The 27,393-nt window shown below is 38.3% G+C and overlaps 2 protein-coding genes across 6 annotated transcripts in view; one reads left to right on the forward strand and one right to left on the reverse strand.

The window, feature by feature from the left end:
• The window catches only part of LOC124218071 (uncharacterized), a 196,570-nt gene extending 181,024 nt beyond the window's left edge, over positions 1-15,546 (reverse strand). For both annotated transcript variants that reach the window (XM_046624456.2, XM_046624455.2), the window contains exons 1-2: positions 15,420-15,546; positions 15,068-15,188 (exon numbers count right to left, since the gene is read on the reverse strand). The gene's annotated coding sequence lies outside the window, so the exon portion shown is untranslated. The remainder of the gene's footprint in view (positions 1-15,067; positions 15,189-15,419) is intronic.
• LOC124218074 (fatty acyl-CoA reductase wat) lies at positions 8,030-27,228 on the forward strand. Of its 4 annotated transcripts, XM_046624464.2 has the most exons (10): positions 8,030-8,155; positions 8,609-8,649; positions 19,233-19,558; positions 20,200-20,448; positions 20,570-20,715; positions 22,697-22,806; positions 24,115-24,310; positions 24,835-25,083; positions 26,488-26,745; positions 26,842-27,228. In XM_046624464.2, the coding sequence occupies exons 3-10, from the start codon at positions 19,244-19,246 to the stop codon at positions 26,939-26,941; spliced, it is 1,623 nt and encodes a 540-aa protein (XP_046480420.1). In that variant the 5' UTR covers positions 8,030-8,155; positions 8,609-8,649; positions 19,233-19,243; the 3' UTR covers positions 26,942-27,228. The 4 variants fall into 4 exon arrangements, with proteins under 4 accessions (XP_046480420.1, XP_046480419.1, XP_046480421.1 ...); XM_046624463.1 differs by having other exon boundaries at positions 8,039-8,649; XM_046624465.1 differs by lacking the exons at positions 8,030-8,155; positions 8,609-8,649 and adding an exon at positions 17,178-17,316.
• Positions 27,229-27,393: the final 165 nt, after the last annotated feature.

Raw genomic sequence — 27,393 nt, forward strand, 5'->3', positions numbered from 1 at the left:
AAATATAGCAAGATCGACACCCGCTCTTATTTCTGTCTCCGTAAACTTCCCAATGATCCTACATAGATTGTTGTAAATTCTGCATGGAATGTTGCCTCTCCACGATATATTTACAGGATAGAGTGATATTGTTGGGTGCGAAGGTCGATGTCGAAATAAACTTTTATTTAGAAAAAATCAAAACTTTTCGATTGGACATGGCCAGCCATCCTCAGTTGAGTTCTTTTTTTCTATCGCGCGTCAAGGTGTTAGATATTTGAAAGCGTCCCAATGGAGAAGTGACTTCAAAAAAGAACTCGACTGAGGATGGCTGGCCATGCCCAACCGAAAAGTTTTGGTTTTTTTCTAAATACAATTTTATTTCGATATTCTCCTTTACACCCAGCAATATCACTCTATCCTGTTCGCTACAAAGATCAACAGCATTTCTCAAAGATATCTTCACAGTCATACAACTTTGAAGCGTATGTTTTATGTCTAGTCAGAAGGCCAGACGACGAAAATTATTCATAAGCTAACTTATCTGTAAATCGACTTTGAAATCTTCTTCATAGGTTCGAACGGGCGATTTCGACGAAGTTACAAATGTTACAAATTATATATTTCATTGAAATAGATATTAAATGAAGCTCTTCAAACGTACGTTTTAGTTTGAATTGTTAAATGTCGCAGTTAATCGTGACATGGGAGAAATATGTGATAATATTTTCGCCATACAGGCCATAGCGTTCTGTTCGCAGTAAAGAAAGGCATAAATTTGATATACTTTACCGCGCTAACGATAAGCGAATATCTGCAAAATAGATTCCACTTCTGCTGTTACGCTGTACATGCACATACATTTTTCAGGTGTATATACATATATACCTAATATACATATACTTATTAACTGTAATCGAGTAATGTATTGTACATATCATTATACCGTATCATATTATATTACATGATACAATGAAACAGCTGTATGCAATAAAATAATGTTTAAGAAATATCGAAACTTGAGCTTTTCTTGATCTCAAACAGCGTTCTATACATAGATCCTCCGTGAGCTTACTCACGCCATGCTATGTTCGAATAATACGATCGCCGTTGTAATTTCCAATGACTTACGTATGGAGCAACTTTGTCAGATTCCCAAACCACGATCGTTATTCTTATGGAACCGAGATGCGGTTAGGCTTTAACTAAGAATGATTCAAAATCTGAGGAGAATTTATGAGAAATGATTTACATATTATAGACGCGACGCCTCCATTCACAGGCTTGAAATCAGCAAATGGAATTTACATTTATAGGATGCGTAAGATAATTGATCCGTTTCTCCATAAATATTTGTATTGTCCATTTTCCAATGAATCATTGGAAATCACCAATCTTGGGAGACCGTACACTTGTTACGTTTGTTCGTTTATAAGTACGTCAGCATCCGGCAACAATGTTTCGACAACTTTTTGCAATGCGAAAATAATCTATCAATTTGAACATAATTGCATCATAATTGTATTGAAAAATATTTACGAATGTAGTAGACACAATGGTTAGCGTAAACCGTTATTTGAAAAACGTCCTTCGCGATGACCACTGCTGCTCGGAAACAAATCACGTGAATTAAAAAAATCAAACGAATTTAGTTTTCGTAGGAAATTATCTAGTGCTTCATCAAAGGATTCAATAATATATTGATTTTTTTACGGGGCTCAATGCGAAAAATTGAAGAACCCCCCCCACCCCGGCAATTTCATATAAAAAGAAACGTCGATTGCTGACCTTCGGACGATAAATCGACAGTAGACATCTGAAAGCTGGGTTTAAAAAACTCCTACTTCACGTAGATAATTAGATTGTAGAATAGCGGGAATTTTATGGCAAAAGTAGTCCTACGTTTACTTCGAATGAAAATAAATTCATCACAATCGTACGGAACCTCTTATTAATGGCCATAAAAAAAAATTAAATGTAAAAAATGAGACATTGACTAACCAAAAAGATAATGGAAAGCTCCTAAATCAGGCTATTGAGCACCTAAATCTGTTAAGGTCCTACGCACGATTACTAACTAACCTACGTAAGCGTGGAAGCCAACTGCAGAACGTATAGTTAGCGCGATAAACGGGAACTTCCAGTAGCTCACCATTACGGGTTAACCTAACTCCCTATTTAAAATGCACCAGAGCACAGAGTGCCGGTGAATTGAAATTATGATCGATAATATTAAACAAAAACATTAAGTCTGCAAACTTCTTTTTACTTCTGAGCGTGTGAAGATTTAAGCGACTCAAAATTGGGACCATAATCATGGTCCATGAGATTCATGGGGGTACCCAGACGGAACGATGCGAAGCGGAGAAACTTGTGCTGAACGCGTTTGAAAAGCAAGGAGAAAGACTGTTGGCGAGGGGACCAGTGCTGTGTATAATCATGGTGTCCTGTAAAAAGTCCGTGAAAAATTAAAGGACATTTGCAGGACATTTTCAGGTTATTCAAGGACATTCGGAAGAAATAAAAATACACGAGTGCAGAGGATAGAGAGCACTGTACACAGTCGGCGCGACCTACGATACATACGTTATTTCTACTACAACCTGTTAGTAGGGAAAACCGAAAAACGTGATTCCAGACGGGAATCCACTTTCAAAAAAAAGTCACTCAGTGAAGACAAATAAATATATCAGTCACAGCAAACCTTAAAAATAGAATATTTCCAGGACTTTTTAAGGAAAAACAGAATTCAAGGACATTTACAGCACCTCAAGGATTTCGAGTACCACTGGATACCAGGATAATAACGCCAGCGCTCTCGAATTATCGAAACTGCTTGCAACACGCATAACGTATCCTAGTATCCTAAGTGCTGCCAAGATGCAAGAAACGAAGTGGCGAATGTAAGAAAGCTCGTTATCGTAGGTGACGCCTAGATCACGTACCAAGGAGACATTCTCCAAAGGGATATTGTTAGTATGATATTGCGTACAGTGCTTAGAAATAGAACGGGTAAGGTTCACGACGTGGCATTTCGGAACGTTTAGAAACATTTCATTCAGTTTACACCTCTTCCCGATATTATTGAGATCTGGTTGAAATAAGAGAGGAGCCTCAAGCCATTTAAATACACGAAAATTTTTCACGTCACCCGCGAATAGGAGAACATTAAACTAACTCACAGCTCGAACAATGTCACTAATGGAAATATTAAAAAGCAAAGGTCCGAAATGGCAACCCTGAGTAACACCAGAGATCGCTAAAAAAGACGGCGAGACTGCGATTTCACCTTGACTGTTTACAATCGTCCTGACAGGTAGCTGCGGTTGATATAATTTTTCCCCAGAACAAAGAGCTACTTTAACTTATAACACGTCAATTCTTATCCGACAAACCGCAACGCCACTCACCTTAAGTTTAAAACCGCGGAGCGTCACGGGGATTTTTTCGTAATTATCACATATTCATGAGTATGTTTTGTTATAAAGCAGCGTGTTTTACCGGTTACACCTTCAAAACTTGTGGTAAAAACTTACGAACCAGTTAAACTATGGATTCCGCTCACTGGCAACTCTTCACTCAATACTGTCAAGATCAAGTCCGTATTATATTGAATGCGGTTAACTAACAACGACTTAAAAATAATTACATCTTGCCAGTATCATATTTGAATAGAAAATCCTTGAGTTTTGAGAGCAACGTCATTTAAATTGGGCTTAATTGATATTTTTTTCTAGGTATACGGTCAATATAACCTGCAAATAACAACTTACAACAAAGTAACCTGTGATGAAAAATATCACGGAAACGACAGAATAACCTTAATTAAAAGAACAGGTAGTTTAAAATAGCCTGCGTCAAATTAACCGCACTAATAGGAACCTTCATCAGTAGAGAATGGATATGTGTGATGGTAATGATGTAATGAAAATTCGATTATTAGATAAACCTAACGAACACGATTCAAAATACTTACTTACGACACGACACAGTCCAGAGGCGACGCGACGGAACGTATATTTCTGAGGTGTGGAGCTGAGTGTAGGTGGGAGGGTTAATTTGGACTAGCACAAAATAACACCGTTAAACTTCTCAGTCTTTCTCATACAAAGTACACTTTTATATTTCACTTTGACATACCGAAAATTGCTTTGCTGCAGTTGTTAAGGTTGATGAATTCGATTATCAGAAGATCAAGATCTAATTCTCCAGTAATATCTTGGTGAATATGGATTATAGCTGCGTCGTCCAAGTGATCTTGCAGCATCGTTGATGTTCAAGTAATTGAAACAAAATTGAATTCGTGACAACGAAAGTTTGAGAAATATCGTTGCACCGTAACTTTTGTATGATCCGAGATTTAGTAATCCGTACTGGAGCGAAACGTAATCATGTTTTGAAAAGTTAATTCTTTCAAAGTCACAGTAAAATATCGAAACCGTGATTTTTCCTCGCTCAGTGTTCCATATCAACAACGTGACTAACTTGAACTCGACAAACAAATTCGACAAACAAACTATAACCGTGCAGATCAAAATCCTGAAAAATACAAGCTTGATTCCCCCCTTTGGTACGATGTCCTAGGCAATTACCAAGTATCAATTTATAATTCCATTAAATTACCAAAGTCTTCGCTGGGTCTTCAAAACATTCGTATAATATATCCCATAAGCCGGTATTATTCACGACGTAGTGAATCGGCGTTAAAGCTAACCGAGTAGATAAAGCCCAACATCGAAGTCGCAGATCGTATCCAACCATGCGTCACGAAATACGGGATGTAGGTATACAGTCAACTGAAAATACATTTCTACGTGTGCCGAGTTGGGTAATCCCCTGTATAACGCGAAGAATCCCAAGTTGAACCTTGACGATCTTTCCACGTAATCTGACAACGATTTTCAGGAATACGATATTCAGTCGATAATTGCGAACAATTATCGTCACAGGTAATAACTGAGATTAACAATCACATTTGGCAGCTTGGGTAAAAGGTGAAATAACACGGTCGAAAATATTCTTCGATCAAAGAATTGCTTGACTGAAAATTCCAATCAGCAGCTTACATCAGATACGTTTTTATTTAAGTATGTGGAAAGATTTGAGCAGCGGTAAAAGTAAATCGCGATCAATAAATTCGAACGGATTGAAAGTTTATCGCCGTTGAATTACTTTGCGTTCTGATCGATCATAACAGTTTATGAGCCACTTCGGTGAATACCGGGACAATATGCTTCACGTCGTAGCCGAAGATTTAGTGAAAATTTAATTACCACAGCCATTAATAGGCAGGAAACAACATATTTTCAAGCTTCGTAAACTATCATCGTATCGGGTCATCTTTCGTTCTGCCGATCTCTGGATAGTTTCGCTGGACTGCGAAGTATGCCAGTGGAGGAAAGTTTTCGGTTTTCAACATGCCCGCGCTTAGATCGTATAAACTCGTTTCACATTCGATAGCAAAAAATGATAGAGTAGTCATTTTTTTCTCGCCATTGATCGCGAACCCTGCGAATTTATACGTGGTACAATTTGATCGAAAATTAAGCAGCCCGGGCAAATTGATTATCTAGTTGAATAATAAATTATCTGATAACCATCCGTTACTTTGCTTGTGATTTTTCACTAACCGCAATTAGGGGTGATTGGAATTTGATTTTTCCTGAACTGACAGGCTGCTTCCCACAGCCGCTTATGTTTCTTCGGAGATACTAACAGCATTATTTTTACACTCTTCATTTTCCTCACCATTCGTACGGATCATCATGCTCATTGTCATTCAGCTCTCAATCACTTCTGCCTTATTTTCCCCTCGTTCGTCGAGACAACGAGGAAACACCTGGTGTATTTCAATTCTCCTTATGTTATTACCATCGTACGTAAAATAACAAATTGGCGCAAACAAATGCGCAAAAATAAGCCAGCTGGAATGGTTGACATTATCATGCATAGGTACATTTGAAGGTGGTTATTAATTATTGCTGACAAACGAATTTACTGAGCTATCAGTGAAGGAGGAATGGTCCAATAGCTGATGACGAATTTGGGGAAGGTATTTTAGGCAATTTGAAAGTATAAAAAACAGTAAAAAAATCAATGTTACTGAATCTCAAATCGAGAGTCTGGAAGGGCGTTTGCGGTCATTTCGTTACTGCGCAGCAATGCAAATGAGATTAGCAATAAATTAATTCCAAAAAATATTCTTCGGGGACTTTATAAATAAAACAAAAAATTTATTTAGCATTTATAGAATCCAGAAACAAAAATCCCAGACTAGTTGGACAGTTTTGAAGTAAGACCAGACTGCCCCGAATTTGTTTTATTCATGTACGCTAAAAATATGCTTTTTAGGCATTCTGTGTTTTTTTTTTAGCAGATTTATAATAAACATCGAAAACATGTGCAAAAAGCCAGACGAATACGACGGTTATAAATAATTACCTGGCACGGATATAGGTATCGAATGAGTGCGACAAAAAAGTCTTATACGTAGACATAGGTACGAGAGAGAAAGGCACCTGCCGGCAGTTGCTGAAGCCCTGGCTCATCGGGCTGTGATTGGTTGCTGAAAGATCACGTGACTCGAGTTCAGCATGTACCTCGGGCTGTGTACACAGCATTTTGAAGCGGTTTATTCTTTTTCGAGCAATAACAATGTTTTTAGTAACTGTAATACAACAGTAAAGTAAAATTAATTTATATATTTCATCATTTTTTTCTAAAAAAAACCTATAAATTTGTTAATGAAAATCATTCGAAAAATTTATATTTCCAAACAAAGCAATTTATTTCTGTAAATTTTAAATTATTCAAACTAATTTTTGTTTCATACGTAACTTTAATTCAGACAATATTAATTCACATAGTTGAAGACAATTTTTAATATTACTTAACTGACATCAGATTCATATAAAATATCTAAACAGATATATTCGCTCTATAGAAAGGGCAGGCGTTGTTGACGAAAAGATTTGTTTAGCAATCAATTTTCAAATGCTGAATCAAAAAATTTCAAAACATCCAAAGTGGTTGAAGAATATTTTTTGGAATTAATATTCTGCTAATCTCGTATGCTGTGTAATAGCGAAATAACCGCAAACGCTCTTCCAGACTCACTGGCATGGATATAGTACCTTTTTTTAATTTCAAACTGCCTAAAATACCCTCCTCAAATTCGTCACCAGCTCTCCGACTAGATGCGAGGACTTTCATCTAGTTACCAATTCCAAAGTTCAACCGACTTAAAATTTTGTGATACATAATCAGGGAAATTTCAATGGAGACAAAATATTTATACAACAAATAGCCACAGAAATATCGGGCAAGGAAGTTACTACAATATTTTTTAGACAGGTTTAGTTCCTCAGGCGTCAACGTCTTGACGACGAAGCGCATAATTAATTGAATTATAGGTCTCACGGTGGTTCACATTATTTACTTTAATGATTGTTCCTTATAATTATTTGCCATAGACAAACTTCCGGCTCTAGAAAATTAACATGTATCAGTCATCCTACGGTAATATAACTTCTCTTCTTTTTACTTAAATGTTATTTCCGGACGAATAAGTTTCAACTTATTCTAACCAGGCAACGTAGAATTACTCTATTATAGAAACGACCAGGGTAGGAACGGTCTGTGTAGAAGTAAACTCTGACAAAGGATTTCTACACAAACCGTCCTCTATCATTCATTCACCATGATTGCCACATTATATTACCTTTGCATCCGGCCTCTCCGGAATTACGTAAGTTTTTCAAAGTCTGCATGTAAATGAAATACAATTTATGATATCAGCATCGTCAGATTGTAACGAATACATATAAGGAATAGCTAAGGTAACATAATTTAACGCAAGTATCACCACCGACGGTTCTAATATTCATGAAAAAGAAACTGAACTTCGCAGGAACTCATCGTGGTTAAAAATTTGTTTATTCTATTAAGGAGAATAAAAAAAAGTGTGAAAAAGAGGAGTAGAGCCAGACGCCTAGGCATCCCCTCCATTCGCATCCGCTTTCGGTCCCGCTGCCGCGCTGTCATTTCAACGCAAGTTCTGCAGAGCCTCCAGCAGACCAAGCTCGCTCTCATCTTTGCGAAGAGCTTGGGTGATCGTCATTCTTGAAGTGGCAGCTCAAGATCACGAATCGCTTTGGTAGCGGTTGTGCGCTAATAAGTATGCAGCAAATCGTGAGAAAACTCGTACCTAAGTCGACTGCAGAGTAATATATAATAACTTGTATACCACCTACCGGAGACGCAAATATCGCCTTTTTGTTATTCGGCTCTACTTTTAGAAATTCCTAGTAGTTTCGCTATACATTTTCACACGTTCTTGTGCAAATCCGATAATTTTCATCAAATCGTGTGAACATCGTGCAAATTTTCTTATTCCGAGTGAAGTTCGTGTAAATTTTTGTGAGCTCTTCTCTCTTCCGTCAAGGTTTCCAAAATCCCGTACGAACTTCGAATTACACGAACTCTGTACGAAAATTTTTAACAGTGTATTGGTACGAGTAAATCGCGTCGCAGAAAATCAAACAATCTTTGCTTAGACTGAAAACATTTACATATAAATTAGAAGAAGTGCTAAGAGAGTATCCGCAAACACTAGTGAAAATATTTTCAGCTCTCGTGGGCTTCCTGGTTTACTCGGGACTTCAATTTTAGGTGAGTAAAATTTTAATTCAAGTTCAGTTCGACTACTTAGAACCATGTTCCTCGTACTTCGGTGTACATGTTTCCCCAATTTTAACCGCACGTACCACTCATCCACACAATCAAAAAATATATCCATCAGTGAATCGTTTCAAATTGTTGGAAACGTTATGAGTACAAAATTTCCACGATCAACAATTTATTGCAATTATAATTGGTCAAGTGTTTTTTGCTAAACTGATGTAATTTCTCAACACATTGGATATATCGACCCTTAATAAAAATGTTCTGTTTTCGTTTTATTAGCGAGCAAACCCGTGTTTCTTTCATTTTAGTATTCCGTCTATTAATGCTGTACGAAAGGCAAATATATTTCATTAATGAAACTCAACGGCTTGAATGAATGGAATTTTTTTGACAGAATTGTAAGTGAATCGTATACGGTGAACGAAATGTTTTGGTAATTCAGCATGTATATTATTATCAAAACGCGTAACGTCTCCGAATTCATCGTTTATACGACACACATTTGACAAATTACAATAAGCATCACAGGTCTGGCCTATAACCTCGGTATCCATTACCGTGGTTCTAAATACACGATTGTAGTAAGACGAATATGTTAACAATATGTTGATTGTCAGACCAATACGATTTCCGGATGTCTATATTACCAACACGAGTGTAGCCGAAAATTTCCGGACACATAATTTGCTCAACTCCCAAACCTTGTAGTACTAACACTTTTTCATCTAATTCATAATATTCGGCATTTTCTTGCAAAATTTCCCTCCCTGAATATCATGAAAGTATTATGCGTGTTAGCGAAACTGAAATCCATGTTTCGTCGGTTCCGTGCGTTAAGTTTAATTCTGGTTATAAATACTGGAAAAATTTCGAGTCCAACAACAGAAAATTGACCATTAAACCTTGCAACTTATTTTTTCGACTTAAATTACGTCGTTGGAACGAAATTTGAATCAATTTGTAGCACGAAAGTTGTCTGGACAAACATTTTGACAAGTTCCATAGTAGTATACGAGGGATGTTTAGAAAATAACGGGAATTTGGTAATTTCGCGTCTTGTATTAATCCGATTCACGCGATTTTTTCATTGCTGTGTTGGTAAACTTGTCAGAAAGGTCGCTGTACTGTGTTAGCGATACCTACTGGATATTTCGTCTATTGTCAGAAGTCAAAGAGGTTACATGTGTTTCGGTAGGATAGGCGATTTTGAAAATGGATCAAAGAATGTGTATTAAATATTCCTATAAGAGTGAAATAAAGTGCGGCAAAGTTTTAGAAATGTTAAATATTATTTTCGGTGAGTCTGCTATGAGTAAAACGAGGTTCTTCAAGCAGTATAATCGTTGCCAAGATGCCCGTGAAGACGTTGAAGATGAATTTTCTAAATACGAATTTTAAAACAACGAACGATCGGCGTACTAAAGTTGGGATTTTCGATAAATCACCCATTAGAATAACTGGTTTCCCGAAAGTTCATTTAACCGAACGCTCTCTTATCCGGAAAAGTGTTTTTTTAACACCGGCACGGAAAGTTTGACTTTGCGTGCTGTGGCGGGTGTGCGAAGTATCCGATTCCCCACAGTTCATGTAATGGTATTTTCCTAACTGTTTTCTGAGCTAAACCGCTGAAATTAGCGCCATCTGACGTGATGACTCGTGATTAGGATCGCGTCCGTTGTGTTGCAGTACCGGGTCTACGTTTGGGTTAGACTACAATTTTAGATTTACAATTTTCTGAAGTCGAACTTCCTATTACAGGTGCTACAAAAATTATCGCGTGTCACGATTACGGGTTTGCGATTTCTGACTCGTGTGAATTGCTGCACTCGCCTTCGGCTCGTGAACCACAAACTTCGCACTCAACAGGAATCGCCAACTTCCCGCACTGGAATCACAATATACTATTTCAGAACAGTCGGCATTCCGAATGACTTTCGCATTTTTGTACCCCAACCGACGAGCGTTCTGGACGCCCCAGCCCATCATGACCCGACGAAGACGTGGAAAAAGTGAAGTGATTATGAATGATCGCCGAATCACAATCACCAAAAGCAATATTTAACATTCCTAAAACTTTGCTACACTTTACTCCATTGTTATATAGGAAAATTTAATTTAAATTCTCTGTGCCATTTTCAAAATCGCCAATCCTACCAATCCACACGTAACCTTTTTGACAGCTGACAATAGACTGAATATCCAATATAGCTGACACACCACAGCAACTTTTCAGACAAGTATACCAACACAACAACGAAAAAATCGCTCGAATCGGACTGATACAACACGCGAAATTACAAAATTCGCGTTACTTTTTGAACACCCCTCGTATTGTGTTACAATGGTGGAAGATGGATGATTTCTGACAAATGTGAAGTTTGCAGGCTGTAATAATACGAGTCAGACATCGCCGATCGACACACTATTTTTTCCAACACCTGTGAAAGAAATTTTGATTTGAGAAGCACCGAAGGTATCTCTAAAAACGCATAAGATTGGTATTAAACAATTCACCCTAAACGACGCAGTGCGCAAAATTGAGTTGTTTGAAAACGCGCATGCGCAAAAAAAAAGTCGTGTGTAAAATATAGCGTTTCAATTGCGTGTGTGCGCGAGCGTTATTTTATTACACGGTTAGGAAATGGGACACCTACGCAAGCTTCACAGACTTCGGAAACCGAACTATCCAAACAGATATTGGAAAAGAATTTTTGTTCTTTACTGACTGACTGATTTTCAACAAACGACGAGCAACATAATTCGCATAACTAACATTTATAATAATAACATTAATATCCATCCTGCCCACTTCTTAGATTGATGTTACGACGCGCGTAGTGGTGTCGTTCCAATACAAATACAAACGTAAAACATGTTCGAGAGGGATACGGAAGATCTTGATCTCTGCCAATGTCTCGTGAAATAATTGTCAAATTACAATTACAAAGTGTTCAGTAAGAAGAAAAAGAACCGTCAATATTGGCATAATTAAAAGTTAAGCTGAAGAGAATAACAATGAGTGGTTAAAATCTGCTCATTCAATATGTTCTCACGGCCAATGCATATGTTTTACGTTGCGCAACGGCACAGACATGCGGGGCACCATTTTCACAAGTACAACTACCCTCTCGTTTCACACGCTTCGAAAATCACGAATTCTCCGTCAATCGATCATCTTGATCGCTGCGTTACCCTTGTCCAAGAACGGTTCGACGCGGAATGTAGACGCGAGACATTAAATACGAGGCTGATCAGCTGCCACGTTCCGTACTTACAAACATCATGACTTGCTACTTGTCAGATTGATTGATAAATTAATTAGGCACCAGGAATAATTGCACGAATCGCAATGTCACGAGCAGTGGACTCTGGCACTTAACACTGACTGATGTGACGTATACCTGAATTCATGCAAAGGAATTTGAGACAAGTAACACTGTCCGCTGTGTACACATTGTACGTCACGGAGATAGGATTACATTCGTAGTGAATATTGGACAAGGTGTGGCTCAGATATTCGAGGCCAGAGGACAGCCTGTGGTGATTTCATACGCGACTTCCGCCCTGTTTGGGCGCACACACTTTGAACTGATATGAGCAAGCGTGTGAAATCCAGGATTGACGATAGGAAGTAAATACAGCAAGCGTTTCACCGGAATCAATACTTTGAATATGCGTGCATTTTCTGTTTAAAGTAATAACCCGTCGTATGAATTATGGATGACGCAGAACCTCGAACTATTCATTTGTGTCTAACAATAAATTATACCCACAAAATTTGTATGTCTCCTTCAATAAATTGTAAGGATCACGAATGAATGAAATGTAAATAACAGGGACTAAAAGACTATCTGAACGAAGTGCGTTTCTTGGATTGAAAAATTTGAATAATTAGTTGTCTGAATGACTGTCATTTATCAAGCGCCTCTGACGTGAAGTTGAGGTTCACGTTGAAACGAAATAGCATAACGTCAAAAATTCACTAACGGAATAATTATCAGTGTGTTTTTTCTGTCCAAGTGTCTTGCGTAATGCCTTCCTCGTGAAATTATCTGGGATGTGCGTAGGGTGTTTTTGGTGTCAAGATCGTTATGTTTCAAAGCCATCGGCATAGAAGTTGAACAGAGCCTGAGAAATGATATTTGTCAAACGCGAAAAATTTATCTTCTGCAATCGGATGGATGTTGGTTTACCTGAGCACTGGCGACAGAATTAACCTTGAAAGCAAACCGTTGATCGATCATGAAATCTATCGAATAACAGGTGGTGAATTAATCGTAAGAGAAACACTATGGGAAAATACGTCCCGAGCAATTTATAAAATTTCTAGTAAGCCGCCTGTAATGTTCATCTAATGGTAAGTCTGTCAAAAAACTTTGGCAAAATTCAATTGAATTTAAATAATGCGTACCTAATATACAAATCAAAAACAGACTCCTCAAACATGACACAGGCGTCATAAACTCACCGGTATATACAAACCACCGATAAATATTTAGAAACTAGTTTGCATACCTAGGTGACTACAGATACTAATTTGGTTAAAGGAAGTTAATTGATACGTGCGCAATATTTTTGTCACACGATGCGATGTGAATTCGTTTAGCGTACCGTACATTAATCAAGCGCTAACATTATTTCAAATATCTGATTTCATTTCCCATATCGCGTATTACGACTAGAAACCCAAAAATGAATATTTGATTCGGGATAGTCGAATCGTTTGTGCATTACTCATACTTTTCCATAATTGCTCACCGATTTTTAGGGTGAAAAATGTTATATTCACTTTCTGATTTATGAACATTCCCTCTAAATTCAACCATATGCAAGAAAAATATTTTGAGTAACGAATTAAAAAGAAAAAATTCGTTCAACGAACGATCCAAGCACATTAGATCCAACATTAGGTGTTGCCATGAAGTTTCTTTACTGAAATGTAACGGAGCTAAGTCCAAGCGAGAAGTTGGGTTTATACATTTTCTCGATGTCGTTAGTAACCTTTGATGGCAAAATCTGCACCGTGAGCGTACTCGTTCGTAAGCGATTCAATCCTTACTTCGCGTGTATCAATTGAACAAAAAAAAAAACATTTCAAAAAAACCGATTACGTAATGGAAGAATACACGTTCTCATGCGCAATAACCGGTAACTTGTCGATGTTTCATTTACTTCTCCGGACGTGGATGGTTATTTGCAATAACCTCGATCAATGACGCGTTATGCTTGTTAACTAGACCACGTTTTAATCCCATAAAATGTGAATATAATGTATTTGTCGAAATCAGTAGATTATCGCGACGTCACGGGTGCGAAGCACTGGTAATTACAAATGACGCATAGAATTTTAATTACCACGAATAGCCACGTAATCAGCAAAATATATTATGGTAATCCGAAAATGTTTTCGATGAATTTCATCCCAGAGAGATCCAGTCGTTACAATTTATTAGTCATTGTGTTTTGCATCGAAACCTTGGATTCTTGTGTCTAGACAGGCCAAAGTACAATTAGGAACCAGTTCGAATATTTGGGAGCTGTAAATGAAAGGATCCGTATTCATATGCCGCGACTAATCCAGTATATACAAACAGGAAATGCCCCAGGGCCAAGGGTTCTAGGTCACCATGAGCAACCTTGGACGAAATATTATCCCATATCGATTTCAATGCTAGAGAGAAGATGACATTGTGGTAAAATTGAAATGAATTAACAGTGATAAAAATACGATTATTGCATTGATATGCGATCATCAAAATCGACAACAATTCGACAATCAAATTAGAACATGTTTCAAACATCGCAAGATACGAGGACACAACACTGACCGATGGATGTATGCACGAGCATACGATATAAATAACGAGCACCCGGCCTTCCTAAATATCTATAATGTCAAGTGAGCCAACGGGTAGGTGAACATATATCAACGTCGGTTATTGGGATTATAATAATTTCAGCGTCAGCAGCCGATAACTTATCACATTGGCATATTTAAAAGAATATCGGTATGTTATGCATAATTTTCAATGACATTAGTTCTAACGAACTACAATATTGCCATTGTCATCCGCATGAAAATTTCCAAGTCAGACAGTTTTGATCGAACAGTAGTTCACTACGTCTCATGCAGAACAATAGTACATGATTGTTTTAATTTGCTTATTAATTTTTTTTTTTTTCGTCCGCTTCTCCCCTCCCCAGTCTTCGTTCGATCTTGTTAATTTTCCACCGGTAGATTAAATGCATGCGTAATTGCAAATAGCATGACAATTATACCGATGACGTTGGTTTGAAAAAAAATGTGGAAACACAATGACTACTGGTTGTTTATAGGTAACCAAAATAATCGGATAGCGAGATTCGAATAATTTTCGATCAAGATAAAGATGTACAATCTTACCGTCATGAGTATAACGTGGTACCAAAAAGTCCTTGCAGATATTTGCACCAGACGTCGATTCTTCCTGACCAGTAATGAAATGAAATGACTCCAACCCAATTCAGGGATCGTGCCGACCGTACTGTAATAATAAACATTGAAGTTAGTAACGTTGACTTATTGTTAACGAAACGTTGACAAAAATTCACCGTCTGGCGTTCAATTTCTGAAGTACACGTCACTATCTTTTGCTTCGTTAGGGAGCTTACTCAATTTCAGACGATTCTTTAATTCTAAAATAACGGTTTTTTTCGAAAATGCATCATTAGACGGATGTTACGAACGTCAACCTTATCAATAGTATATACCAAACCTGCTTGAAAAACGTTATTTCCGTGTCATTCATACGATTGAGCACATGTTGGTATCACATATAATTTAAATATTTTCCCTGTATATTAATCGGGGATAAACATGTAGGTTCAACCGTACGATTGACGTCGGTATAGACTGCACGAATCCTCAGCACTCGCTCCGATGATGTTGATTGCATGCTTTTCCTACACTTACGTAACCTACCCGTATTTAAAACAAGTTATGTTAATCACGAATAAAATATACTTGATTAGTAACCCATTAATGCTGACGCGCAACATGGTTATTGTGTGTTTTGCTCACTTTCCGCTCTACAATTATGCTTAGAATTCATGAGCTGTAGAAGTCCAAATAAGTACAATGTATAATTGACACCAAGGTGGCCAATAGGGCGCATATGGAATGTCCTCGGAAATGACAAAGCAGAAGTAGAATTTCTCTGGATGACATTAAGTGATGACCCGCACAGATCACCCTATTCATTATATCAGTATAGGTTCAATAAGCACTCAGCTTTTACTGGCGTATTGCGCTATTAACGTCAAGATTACATATGCGTTAATCGTCAAGCTTAATGCGATTTTTACGATTTTCTGTGATATTTACAGGTGATTGTAATTTTCTTCGTATTTCTTTAACCTTGTACACAATTTTTTAACCTGTTATTTTCTCTTTCGATTTGTTATCACATTCCCATACATACGACATGCAGATTGTTACGTTATTGTATAGTGAAAACATGGAATACAGAGATAGCTCAAGTGCTCAAAATTATTGAGGAACAAAGATAAATATGCAAATTTTATAACGAGACCCTCCAATTGTGGCTCAACCACAGTCGGCGATTGTTACAAAAATCTGTGAAGTAAAATTGATGGTTTCGTAACAATTCTGTATCTTAAGGCCGCATTATTTTAGAAGTTTCAAGTCCGGCCTCCATTTTCAATGTTATAAATCTCTCCGAATGAATAGGTATCGTACATCCGAATTGGTTGATTGGTAAGATCACGCAGATAATCAACATAAATATCTTTTCCTTGAAATCTATACGTAATCGAATTCAAATTCCATGGACAACCTCGTGCCAAGTATAAATATCGAAATGAATTTGGTAAACATTTCGGATCAACTTGTGTTCGACTAATTTACTGAATAACGTAGCAACATTGAAATCAGCTAAAGCTACGCGTAATTGGGAAAGCTAAACGCAATTAGGGCGTGCAGTTTGCGCAGATTTACCACACATCGTGCGCGTGACAAGAAATTACAATTAGCACAAGTTATCGAAGACAGAGTGTCAGGCGCGGAGGAGAGACGATTATGCCTTGGACTTTGGAAACTTTGTATACGGACAAGCGAAAATTATACCGCGCACCGACAATATTTGGTATGGGAAGTAGAAGAGAGAGAAAAAAGAAATAAATAAAAAATAATCGCAAGCAATCCCACTGCACGCGAATAACCTCGGTCAAACTTTCGCCGCGAGGCGTCGATTGCTTAGTAAAATCTTTCCATTTATTTTTTTTTTTTTGCATATCTTTCTCTTTCTTCCTTTCGTTCTATCAAATTTATTTCCGAACAAGAAATTTTCCAAATTCAGAACCGATAGGTGCATCTAATTGGCGCGTCGCTGGTGTGTCACATTCATCTAACGCCCACCAATCGGAAAAGAGGTGGCGTTTTGCTTTTAAGCGGGAGCACCTGAAGTTCACGATCAACTTTCACTCCTTGCGGTGTTTCACGTCGGCAAGTACGAAGCTCCTCGCAACAGTCGATATCTATTGTGTAGTTTTATACATACAGCCTCGCACGGCTATAGGCAATTGAGTTTTAAACCCGGAGCCGCCGAGGCTAGACTACGCGGAGCGCCCGTCCAACACACGCGAGTTGAAAAAGTATTCGACTTCTTTTTTAATTTTCAAATCATTCCCACATCTTCGGTATTCGCTCTGCGTTTTTTTATTCACATTTCACCTCGGTGAGGGAGAATAAAATTTTATTACGAGTAACGTGTCAAGTGTGGAAAAAGGTTCGGTGTTTTCATTCTGGTCTCTGTTCCCATCCGCTGGCACGTTTTGTGCATCTTGTACATACAGTGACGTAGAGGGGGCGTAAAACATAAAAAAAACGGAATACTTATGACAGGGAAAAATAAAGATACTGCGATACTGACAGCATTACAGGAAAATCTATTCGTAACATTTGGTCATCATTGTTCACAGAATTTCGATCGCGTTATAGTAAGGTGAAAAGAACGCGACACAAGGAAAGAATAATTAATAACCGTTCGGCACTTGTCCCGAAGATAATTCAAGGAAAGGAAACAGGTACAGGATAATTATCGATACAAGCAACTACCGAATTTTGCAATGACGAATTGACTCCATCTTCTGGCTAATAGACGCGGGTCGATAAGTTTTTTTGTCATCAGCAAGTATGTAAGTAAATAATTATCGTCAGCGTGTAAGATTATCCGCCAATTCGAAATTGAAGATCACGTGAGCGGATGCTTCGCAGTAAATCTTGTCAAAATCGATCCGGAAGTATCTCGGCAAACACACCGCGAGGTCTGCAATCGGTTGATATTTATGATGTGATTATCAGAGTAACGCGACCCTCGACAAGTGGTCACATTGTGTTTTAGACATTCGCGTTTCGGCCCCGCATGATCGACCAAATCGCGCAGTACGTTATACGATTTAGATTGTAATATATGGCGCAGAAGTCGTTTCGACATTCGATCATGCGACGAATCGTAATCAGGAACGGTCGTGTCGTCTCCAATGGGCCAAGAAAACTTACCCAACTCATGATGCGATTCGGTACGCTTCGCTTCGACATGTGTCACATGGACAGTAAGAGTAGACGATGCTGTCTGTTGTGGGAAGTTCGCGTTGATTCTGGTTGACCAATTTTCCTACACAGCCATTTTTCCATTTATCAAAACAGTCACTTGAATATGTTCGAGTACATACATGTATCACGAAAATTTATATTTGAACACAATTTTGTCAGATCTAGACAAAACGCTTGCGAAAATATTTTTACCGCGTAACTTCATGTTATCGCAAATTTACATACTATCGGATATCTTGTGACATTGCGAAAACCAGTTCCCAGTAAAACTTTGACAAAAAACACGTAGATAAAGTACCAATTTGCGGAATTTGCAAGTGCTAATCGTAATGCCAATGTGCTAGAATGCCTGTACTCTTGTAAATTGAGAGAACAAATTTTTCCCGTCGTGCCAAAACATCCTTGTAATGATATAACGGTTGTAGGAGAAAAATCTTTGCTGTCCATCAGCAGTTGTTCTCCAATTACTTTTTACCGCCCATTCGGTTGAGAATTATCTTTTTACAACTTGGACGAATCAAGTACACTCGAAACCACATGCCGCTGGCCATAAAAACGGAGACACGTACAACGTGATTTTGTTTTTTCCGACCTTTCCTCATTCTGGGCAGAGGTCGATCGCAATGTTGTTAATTTCGCATGTAAAATAGCTGCTATGACTTCCACGTACGTAGCGAAAGTATCAAAATATGTGACAGCATGCATCTCTGATGAGAATGCAGAGCGCCAGTCAAAGTCACGGGTTCGTTTTGTGTTGCGCTGTAATGGGTAAATAACCGCAGCTTGAAAAAATATTTACTCGGCATGACTGAAAATCGTTGCATTGTTTATTTTCGAAAATGAAGGACAAGTGACTTCTACCATAAATGTATCATACCATTCGCTTCACGAAACAGATTGAACGAAATGTCAAATTAGCCCCTTATCCTAATGAATGGAATTTTTCGTTTCACAGAGCGTTTGATAATGGTGGAAGTTTTGATGGAATCCGGTGGACAAGAAGTGGTGGTGGCCGATAGCTGCGGATCGACGCCGGACACCCCGGCGGATTTTCCGTCAAAGCCAGTCGAGATGTCAGTTCCTCCAACGAAATTAACCACGCTTCAAGAGTTCTATACAGGGCAGAGTATCTTCATCACCGGAGGCACAGGATTCCTGGGCAAACTGCTGATCGACAAACTGCTGCGAAAATGCCCCGGGATCGTTTCGATCTACCTCCTCGTTCGCGCGAAGAAGGGAAAGGATGTGCACCAAAGAGCCGAAGAAATCTTTGACGATCCGGTAAACGCAGAATACGTATATTACTTGAGCAAATATTCCGGGTGTTAAGAGATTGTTGAGACGGCGCAATTCTCTAGCGGAGTTTGCTAACTCGCTTGCAGCTGTTTGTCTGCTATAGCCAACTGAGTTCAAGTTTAATTATCTATGTTAAGTATCTAGGTACTCAAAGCCCTCGGTGATATTTCCGTGACAAGACTTCACAGTCTTTCACATGTGTGAACACTTCGTTCCTCCTATTATCCGTTATAACTGATTTAAAGATACAATCTCAGAGCCGAGTGATCGGCATATGTGTGAATGCGCATGTGGTTAGTGATTGATTATCTCAATGGGTGCGCAATTAGTCAAGTTTAAAACTCGGACAGTCGATTCGCTATGCCTGTCAAGGAGTCGAAGCTAAAAAGGCAGGGAGGCTACAAAAACACTTTTTCAATTTTTTTTTTTTTCTCTCATGTAACGTCTGAAGCCAGTAGCAGGCCGAAGTACCGCACAACTTAAAATGAAACTGAATAGAAAGATATTAAGATTCATCAATCTCTTGCTCGCAACTCGCACATCTCTTCATTCCATCATGCTTACCACGCCATAAACGCGTATAGCATAACTCGATCTCCTAATGAGTTTAAATTTTGTTTCACCAGCTTTTTGAGCGACTCAAGGAAGAAGTGCCCAAATTCCGTCACCAAATTGTCCCCGTAGCGGGCGACTGCAATGCTCCTGGACTCGGACTGACACCGATTGACAGATCGACCATCACCAGAGAAGTCTCTGTTGTATTCCACGGAGCTGCCACGGTCAGGTTTGACGAAAAATTAAAACTCGCCGTCGCCATCAACGTTCAAGCACCGAAGGACATACTGGAGCTTTGCAAGGAAATGCCCAAGCTCAAGGTGATTCAGTTTTGTGAACTAACGATTGACATCCCTTCATTTCCGGGCTACCGTTCGCTAAACCTACAGATACCAATAAACGCCCCGATCAGGTTCCTAATACGACGCAATTTGATTTCAGTCCATCCTACACGTGTCGACGGCATACGCAAACTGCCCGCAGGAGCAAATAGACGAGAAATTCTACGACCCCCCGATAGAATACAAGAAGCTTCTTACGTTGGTTGACTGCGTAAATGAGAAATTCCTCGACGAAATCACACCAGAGTGAGTATCATCGGTTAGACAAGCTTTTTTTCTTCTTTTCTTAAATGAGGACAAACTATGCGGCAACGTGTTTGCGAAGCCTACATCTGCAGTTTGCGCATGCAGTCAGACTGAAGTTGACGATGAATAATTTGGTACTCAAGGCGATTTGAATAGTATACCTACGGTCGCTCGTATAAACGATGGTGTTTGTTTCCCGTACATAGCAGTGCGAGAAGATGTTAAAGTACACATACGAGCAACACGTAGTGTAGCTATTGAAACTGGATACGTTAACGCGTCCCTGTAAACACGTACCTTTCGAGGCTTGGCTTGGTTTATGAAACCTTCCTCAACGACAAACTTCACTTCTTGCGCATGCCAAGAAAATTCTAAGGATTTTAATGTACGTATCGTTTACGCGAGTTCAACATTCCACGGTTTACCATACCAGTTTCTTTACATGTAAAACACTATAGACTCAGGATAGAATCGCGTGTATCGAATGTGTAATATGCGCAAATAAAAGACAAAGATTCGACGCAATTAAAGAAAAAACTCAAGAATCGGATGGTTACAGGGACTCGACGACGTTGTTTCGGTTTCAACGCCGATACTGTAGAATTTCCGCTGTCCAGCACACGGAAAAGAGAACGATTATAAGATTTGCGTACTGGAATTGAAATTCAGATTCGATTTAATAGTCCACTGCAGAGTCTCAAACAACACCGACGACGCACGAGTTACCACCTTGTCGCTGCCAAGAATGATTCACACAACAGCGATTTATGTCGATAGTAATTTTTGCAAAATACTACTTATAGTTCAGCACAAAACGTTTGACTCTTCGAAATAGCAATGATTGCATATTGGCATTTTATCAGCCGTGAGCTTTTGTCTTTCTTGCAGATGAAGTAGCTTCGTATATATTAATGATGCTGCAAAAAAATTCTAGACGCGGTCTGACATGCCACTATATGTATATTATATGATGTCAAATTGGAATACCCGTAATCAGTTGCTTTTCATTGGTATGTTGTTTTTCACGGCGCATTGCTCGGTACCCAAATGCTTCGAAGATCTGGAGTAGAACAATATTGCGGATGCATATAAAATCGAGGTAAACAATACGTAATAAGGGAACGTTGGGGATAGATTTAAATAATTAGGCGTTATAATTTCGTTGGACAATCAATCGGTACCATCGGACAATGCAGTCTGCGCTTAACATTAAAATAATGAAGCTTCCGAGTAACACTTGCATGTGTTACACATACATCAATTAAAGCTAAAATAGTATAACAAAGAACAATTCATGTGTGCTTGTGAATTCACGCTCCGTTTGAATAATATATATAAAAGGTGCAAATGCAAATATTTCATAGATTTACATGAATCATTCCAGTTCATTCACTCGTACGCGAGGAAATTATCACACTCGATATATAATAAAGCGAATGGATATCGTTGAAGACCTTTTTAGTACGTACGAATAACAGGCCTCAACACGATCATCCGTATGACGTCAACCTATGCAATAATTCTTCGTTCAGTTTAAGGGGACACATCAGTGAAACTCTATAAACTAAAAAAACACTACTTTATGACGTCATTTCAAATAATACCTGAACACATTTGAAACATAATTAATTGAAACCAGATATAGAACAGTTTGTTTTTTAAAGATTGATCACAAGTTTAAATTTCAAGTAAATCTATTAATCAAATTTCACTGGTGTGTCCCCTTATAACGACCCAAGTCCTCATGACGCACCAATACCAACAAGCTATTGTCTCGCGGATATTGAATATCAAATTTTCATTTTTTCTGACCTGGTGACGACCTTAGATTAAGTATATGCTTGATTTGCAAAGAGGCGTCAATAGAACTTAGTGAAATTTAATTGTCTTGCGTAACTGGTGAGTCGCATATCTTGCCGTTCACATTATATTTCCAATAAAAAACAGCCTGTCAGCTCACATTCCCTTCCCTACGTTTCAGATTGCTGGGGAAATGGCCTAACACATATGCATACACAAAAGCGGTTGCTGAGCACGTTATCAGGGAAGAGGCTGGAGATTTGCCCGTTGGAATGTTCCGTCCAGCAATTGGTAAGTGTAGCAACACGGCGATCAACTGCGCTACAAACAATTAAAAAGCATAACGCGTCAAACGCAAACAAATGCATCGTTCCGCGTTAAGTGCAAGTGAAAATTCGAGGTTCTTTGCTAGATATAAACTGCGGTAACGGCGGAGCAAGATATGCAGTGATATGATTACTTCTTGTTATACACTTTTCACGCGCCGTTGAAACTGCATAATAAATGCATGGCTGTAACTGCGGTTGCTGTCGCCAGGCCTCGAAGGCGCAGTTAATACCAGGTTATCTTACGGGGACCGAACGCCTCATTCTTCGCACACGTCGAACCCTCCAAAAAATTGTCCGACGCGTAACACAAGCTACGTGTGATCGATCTATGCATAACTAGAGTCACAAAGGAACGTCCTACAGGATTCAGTCTTGCACGCGGTTACTACACAGAGCTTCACTATTTATATTTTTTACCGTAACCGACAAATATTATAGCTAATGGGTACGAAATGAAAATGACACAGTTTTATATCTTTAACCATGTAATATAGTATGTGGTACCATGTCTTTTAATTATTATCACTAGTACTGCATTTTCTTGACTATTAAGGTAATTTGATGTAACCAGGAAATTTGGTATCGACAACTATGATTACACTGAGTAGGTAACTACTTCTACCATATTCTCACGTAATTCCGATAACATGCCAACCGTAATTGTAACGGTTCCCGTTTTATTATAATTTGCTAATAACTATGTAACAAATAACATTTTTCTCAGTGTAATTTTCTTCTTTTTCTAGAATAAGTTAAGCCTTTGTTATACCGTCGCTTTAGTTTTCGAGGATTATCGTATTCCGTCTCTATCTAAAGCCACACACAGAGCGTAACTGCAGAGCGATCTCTTGTGATTTGAATTATGTACGGATCGAATTTCGAGTAGGATCGAATACGTAGAAAGGATAGCTTCTGATTTACAATAAGTAGGGCGAAACGTCTCGCTTGCTTTGAAATCTACATTTCGCAACGGTAAAAACCAGTCGGACTGATTAAATTAATTCAAATTATTCACTAAATAAAATTACTGATTGCCAACGAAACTTCGGACGTTGATCTTTGTATCCGTTTGTTGATTCACGGTTGATGAATTTTTTAATTGAACAACTTTGACTGTGTCATTTGTGAAACAGGTCTCAAATAACTTGAAATTTTGGTTTGCGGAGTGTTCGTCAAAGCTTTATTTACAATCGAAAACTGGTTAGATCTGGAATTGTTTGATTCAAGCAACTGCAGCGCAGGATATTGATTCGAGTATTATGATTTACAGTGATTTCCACATATCAAGAACCGATCAGGGGATGGATAGACAACATGTACGGTCCAACCGGGGTGGCAGCTGGAGCTGGAACAGGTTTGCTTCGATCTCTGCACTGTAACGGATCTATCCAGGCGAATGTAGTGCCCGGCGATATGACTGTTAACGCGATGATAGCCGCTGCCTGGGACGTGGCCGAAATGAAAAGGTAAATTATACCTAAAAAATTATGGGACCTCAAATGAATTTTCGAGCGAACTGCAAATTTTCGCAATACCCACGCGAAACATCGTACGAAAACGAACTATTCGTCCGGCTCCCCAGAGACTCGAATTTCATCTCATCGTTCTAGCGTGTCCCGTGCAAATATTTGAATATTTTTCGTAGCTTTTGGCGAAGGTCGAATCACTAAACAAAATTTCCTAGTAATTTGTCAACAAGCGATGTACCGTCCAAGGACTGAGTCAAAAAACTGCTGCGAATTATATTTGAACGAGTTTGGCAGTTAAATCTTAAACGAGAATCGATTTTTAATAATCATCACCCCAAGTAACACTCGTGTATTTCGTTTTTGATAAATGCAAACGAAATGGACATTTAAACATTCCGCCTCTCAGCACAGAAGTGAGTCGTCTTTTCATAAATATTTAGTAGCAGCAATATATTATATCATCTGAAACTCCTCTTCTACGCTAGTAAAAGATTCTAATAACAATCTTTTCTATCACGCAGAAAAAATAAAAACGGCTCGGAAATCCCCATCTATAATTACTGCAGCCGGGACAACCCCATCACCTGGGACGATTTGAAGGAAATGTCTGAAAAGTATGGGATCGCATTTCCCTCTATAAAAGCGATGTGGTACTACAGCTTCCGAAATACGAAGAGCAAAGTCTTTCACCTCTTTCTAGTCTACGTACTTCACCTTTTACCAGCCCTTGTGATCGACACGGCGACGATATGCGTTGGAAAGGAGCCGCGGTAAGGCATCATGGTTATTAAAGTGACCAATGAGATACAGATATGTCGCTCGTAATGAGCCAATAATTATTCGCGATGTTTTTTTCAACACGATAGAGTACAAAGGTAGAAGACCTTCGTCGCTAAATGCAAAAGAACAAAATGCTATATTTAAATGCTGGTAAAATTATTCACGACAACAGCATAATTTTTAAATTTAGAAGCCGCAGTACTTCGAGTTTTAAAAGAGTCAAAAAAGTATTATTTACTTTTGAAATATGCTAATATTTTTCGTATGCAATATATCGTTGCTTCGAAAAACACGGGGACTTTGATAAATGCGCGGAGTTCGTGTATGTGATGTGAGTATAAGTCAGTAGTGTACCTACACGGAATACCATTTAGAAAAGGTCAAAGCATCCTTAAGCGTGGACACGTACCTGACATTATAATCGCTAACGTAATATCAACAGGTGAAATAACGACGAGATATTAGTCAAACGTACAGCAATCTCGAATAGTTAAACTTCATATCAAGGGGTGGGGTATAAAAATGCGGAAGACCAAAAAGTCGACGAGACGAAATCCCGAAAGTCAAATTACCAGCAGTTAAAAATGTATAATGGCCGTAAATCCGGAAAGTTGTCTTGTAGAAAAATCAAAGTTGAGAACACAAAAATGTATGAATAAATTTACCGGAGTTCTTTCTACGAGAATGAGCAAGATTACGAAGTGCAATATATTGAATTTCGAAAATACCGAATAGTGAAAAAGTCGACTTTTCAAATATCAGACTCGTGTTTTTTTTTTTTTGATGTCCTTTTGACATTCTGGTCCTTCTGCATTTTACGAATGGAAATTTTGCTCCTGCCGAACACTGATTTTTGACAAATAATTTTTTTGGTTTTTTAGCTGTTCGAAGTATTAACCGCTCCCAATATTTAATTTCGGAACTTTCATTTCTCTATATCTTCAGATTTTGAGCTTTGTTCACTCAGAATGCAAACTATTCTGAAAATACTCTTTCGGATAAAAGAACCTCCGGTTAAATTAACCTTCGGCAAAACAGTTATTCTACCGGGTGATTTATCGATAAGCTCAGTTTCGAGATCGCACACACAAAAGGTCTCAAATCCTGGAAAACTTTATGAATATTTTTCTGGGTCGGTGTATACAATGTGCATCAGATTAACACCGTCGAAAACTAATTCAAGGTTGAATAGCAGGTGGCTGGTTCTGTCATTCTTGCATGTATAAGCTTTGGCTAATCAGTATATCCGTATTACATTTTTCGAATAATTTCAATTACGGTTTGCCCCGCGAAATGATACACTCTACATACAAAGTAGACGAAGTTTTGTACCTTTTTAAGACTTACGGTATGCCTGTATCATTGTACTGAACCAATCAACGATCACGTTACAGATTACTCAAGATTTACAAGAAAATTCACAAATTCATGACGGTACTAAACTACTTTACTACCCACGAATGGAAATTCTCAACGGAGATGGTTAACAAGCTGCACGGCAAGCTTGAACCGGAAGATAGAAAGATCTTCTTCTTTGACATAAAGAGTATCGTTTGGGATACGTATTTCCAAACGTACATGAAAGGCATCCGGATATACCTGATCAAGGACCCCCTCGACACTCTCCGACAAGCAAGAATCAGATGGCAAAAGTAAGTGCTCAATTCCCTGTTTCTCTCGTCGCATAATAATCGCATCAGTTTAATCAACAAGATGTCCTTTTTAATGTAACTCGTCTTCCATTTTAGATTGTATTGGATTCATCAAGGTTTCAAGCTGTTACTTGCCTATGTGTTTCTAAGAGTGTCGTGGCTTACAGTGTCTACGGTTCTTTCCGTTGTTGCTTAGTGGAAAATTGAAATAAATTAGGTAACGTTACATAAGAACCGTACAAGTCGAAGACATTGTGGCGTGTTACATCGGTGTCTTTGATGATTACCATTTATCCGTATCCATGTCATTGGGTACAGGACCATGTATAAAACTGTAAAGAAATATAGCTTTTTTGTAATTAAAAATTCTTGTAATCGAATTAATCGTAAGGTTGTAGAGATAAGCTTTTGCCCGCTTCGATTATCATGTAAGCGATTGTGTACACCTGTTATTTATATTCAATAAATGTATTTTATAAACAAGTCAATATAAACGGAGTTACCTCACACTAATAATTTATGGTGAATTTCAAAAATGAAAAACTACGGGTCGATTCAACCCATACTTCATTTCTAGTAATTAAACTGCGAAGATTTGCCATCGTTATAGATTTTTAATAACCCGATTGAAACAAGTTAAAGAGATTT

Source organism: Neodiprion pinetum, chromosome 4, assembly GCF_021155775.2.
Source record: "Neodiprion pinetum isolate iyNeoPine1 chromosome 4, iyNeoPine1.2, whole genome shotgun sequence".
NCBI classification, from domain to species: domain Eukaryota; kingdom Metazoa; phylum Arthropoda; class Insecta; order Hymenoptera; family Diprionidae; genus Neodiprion; species Neodiprion pinetum.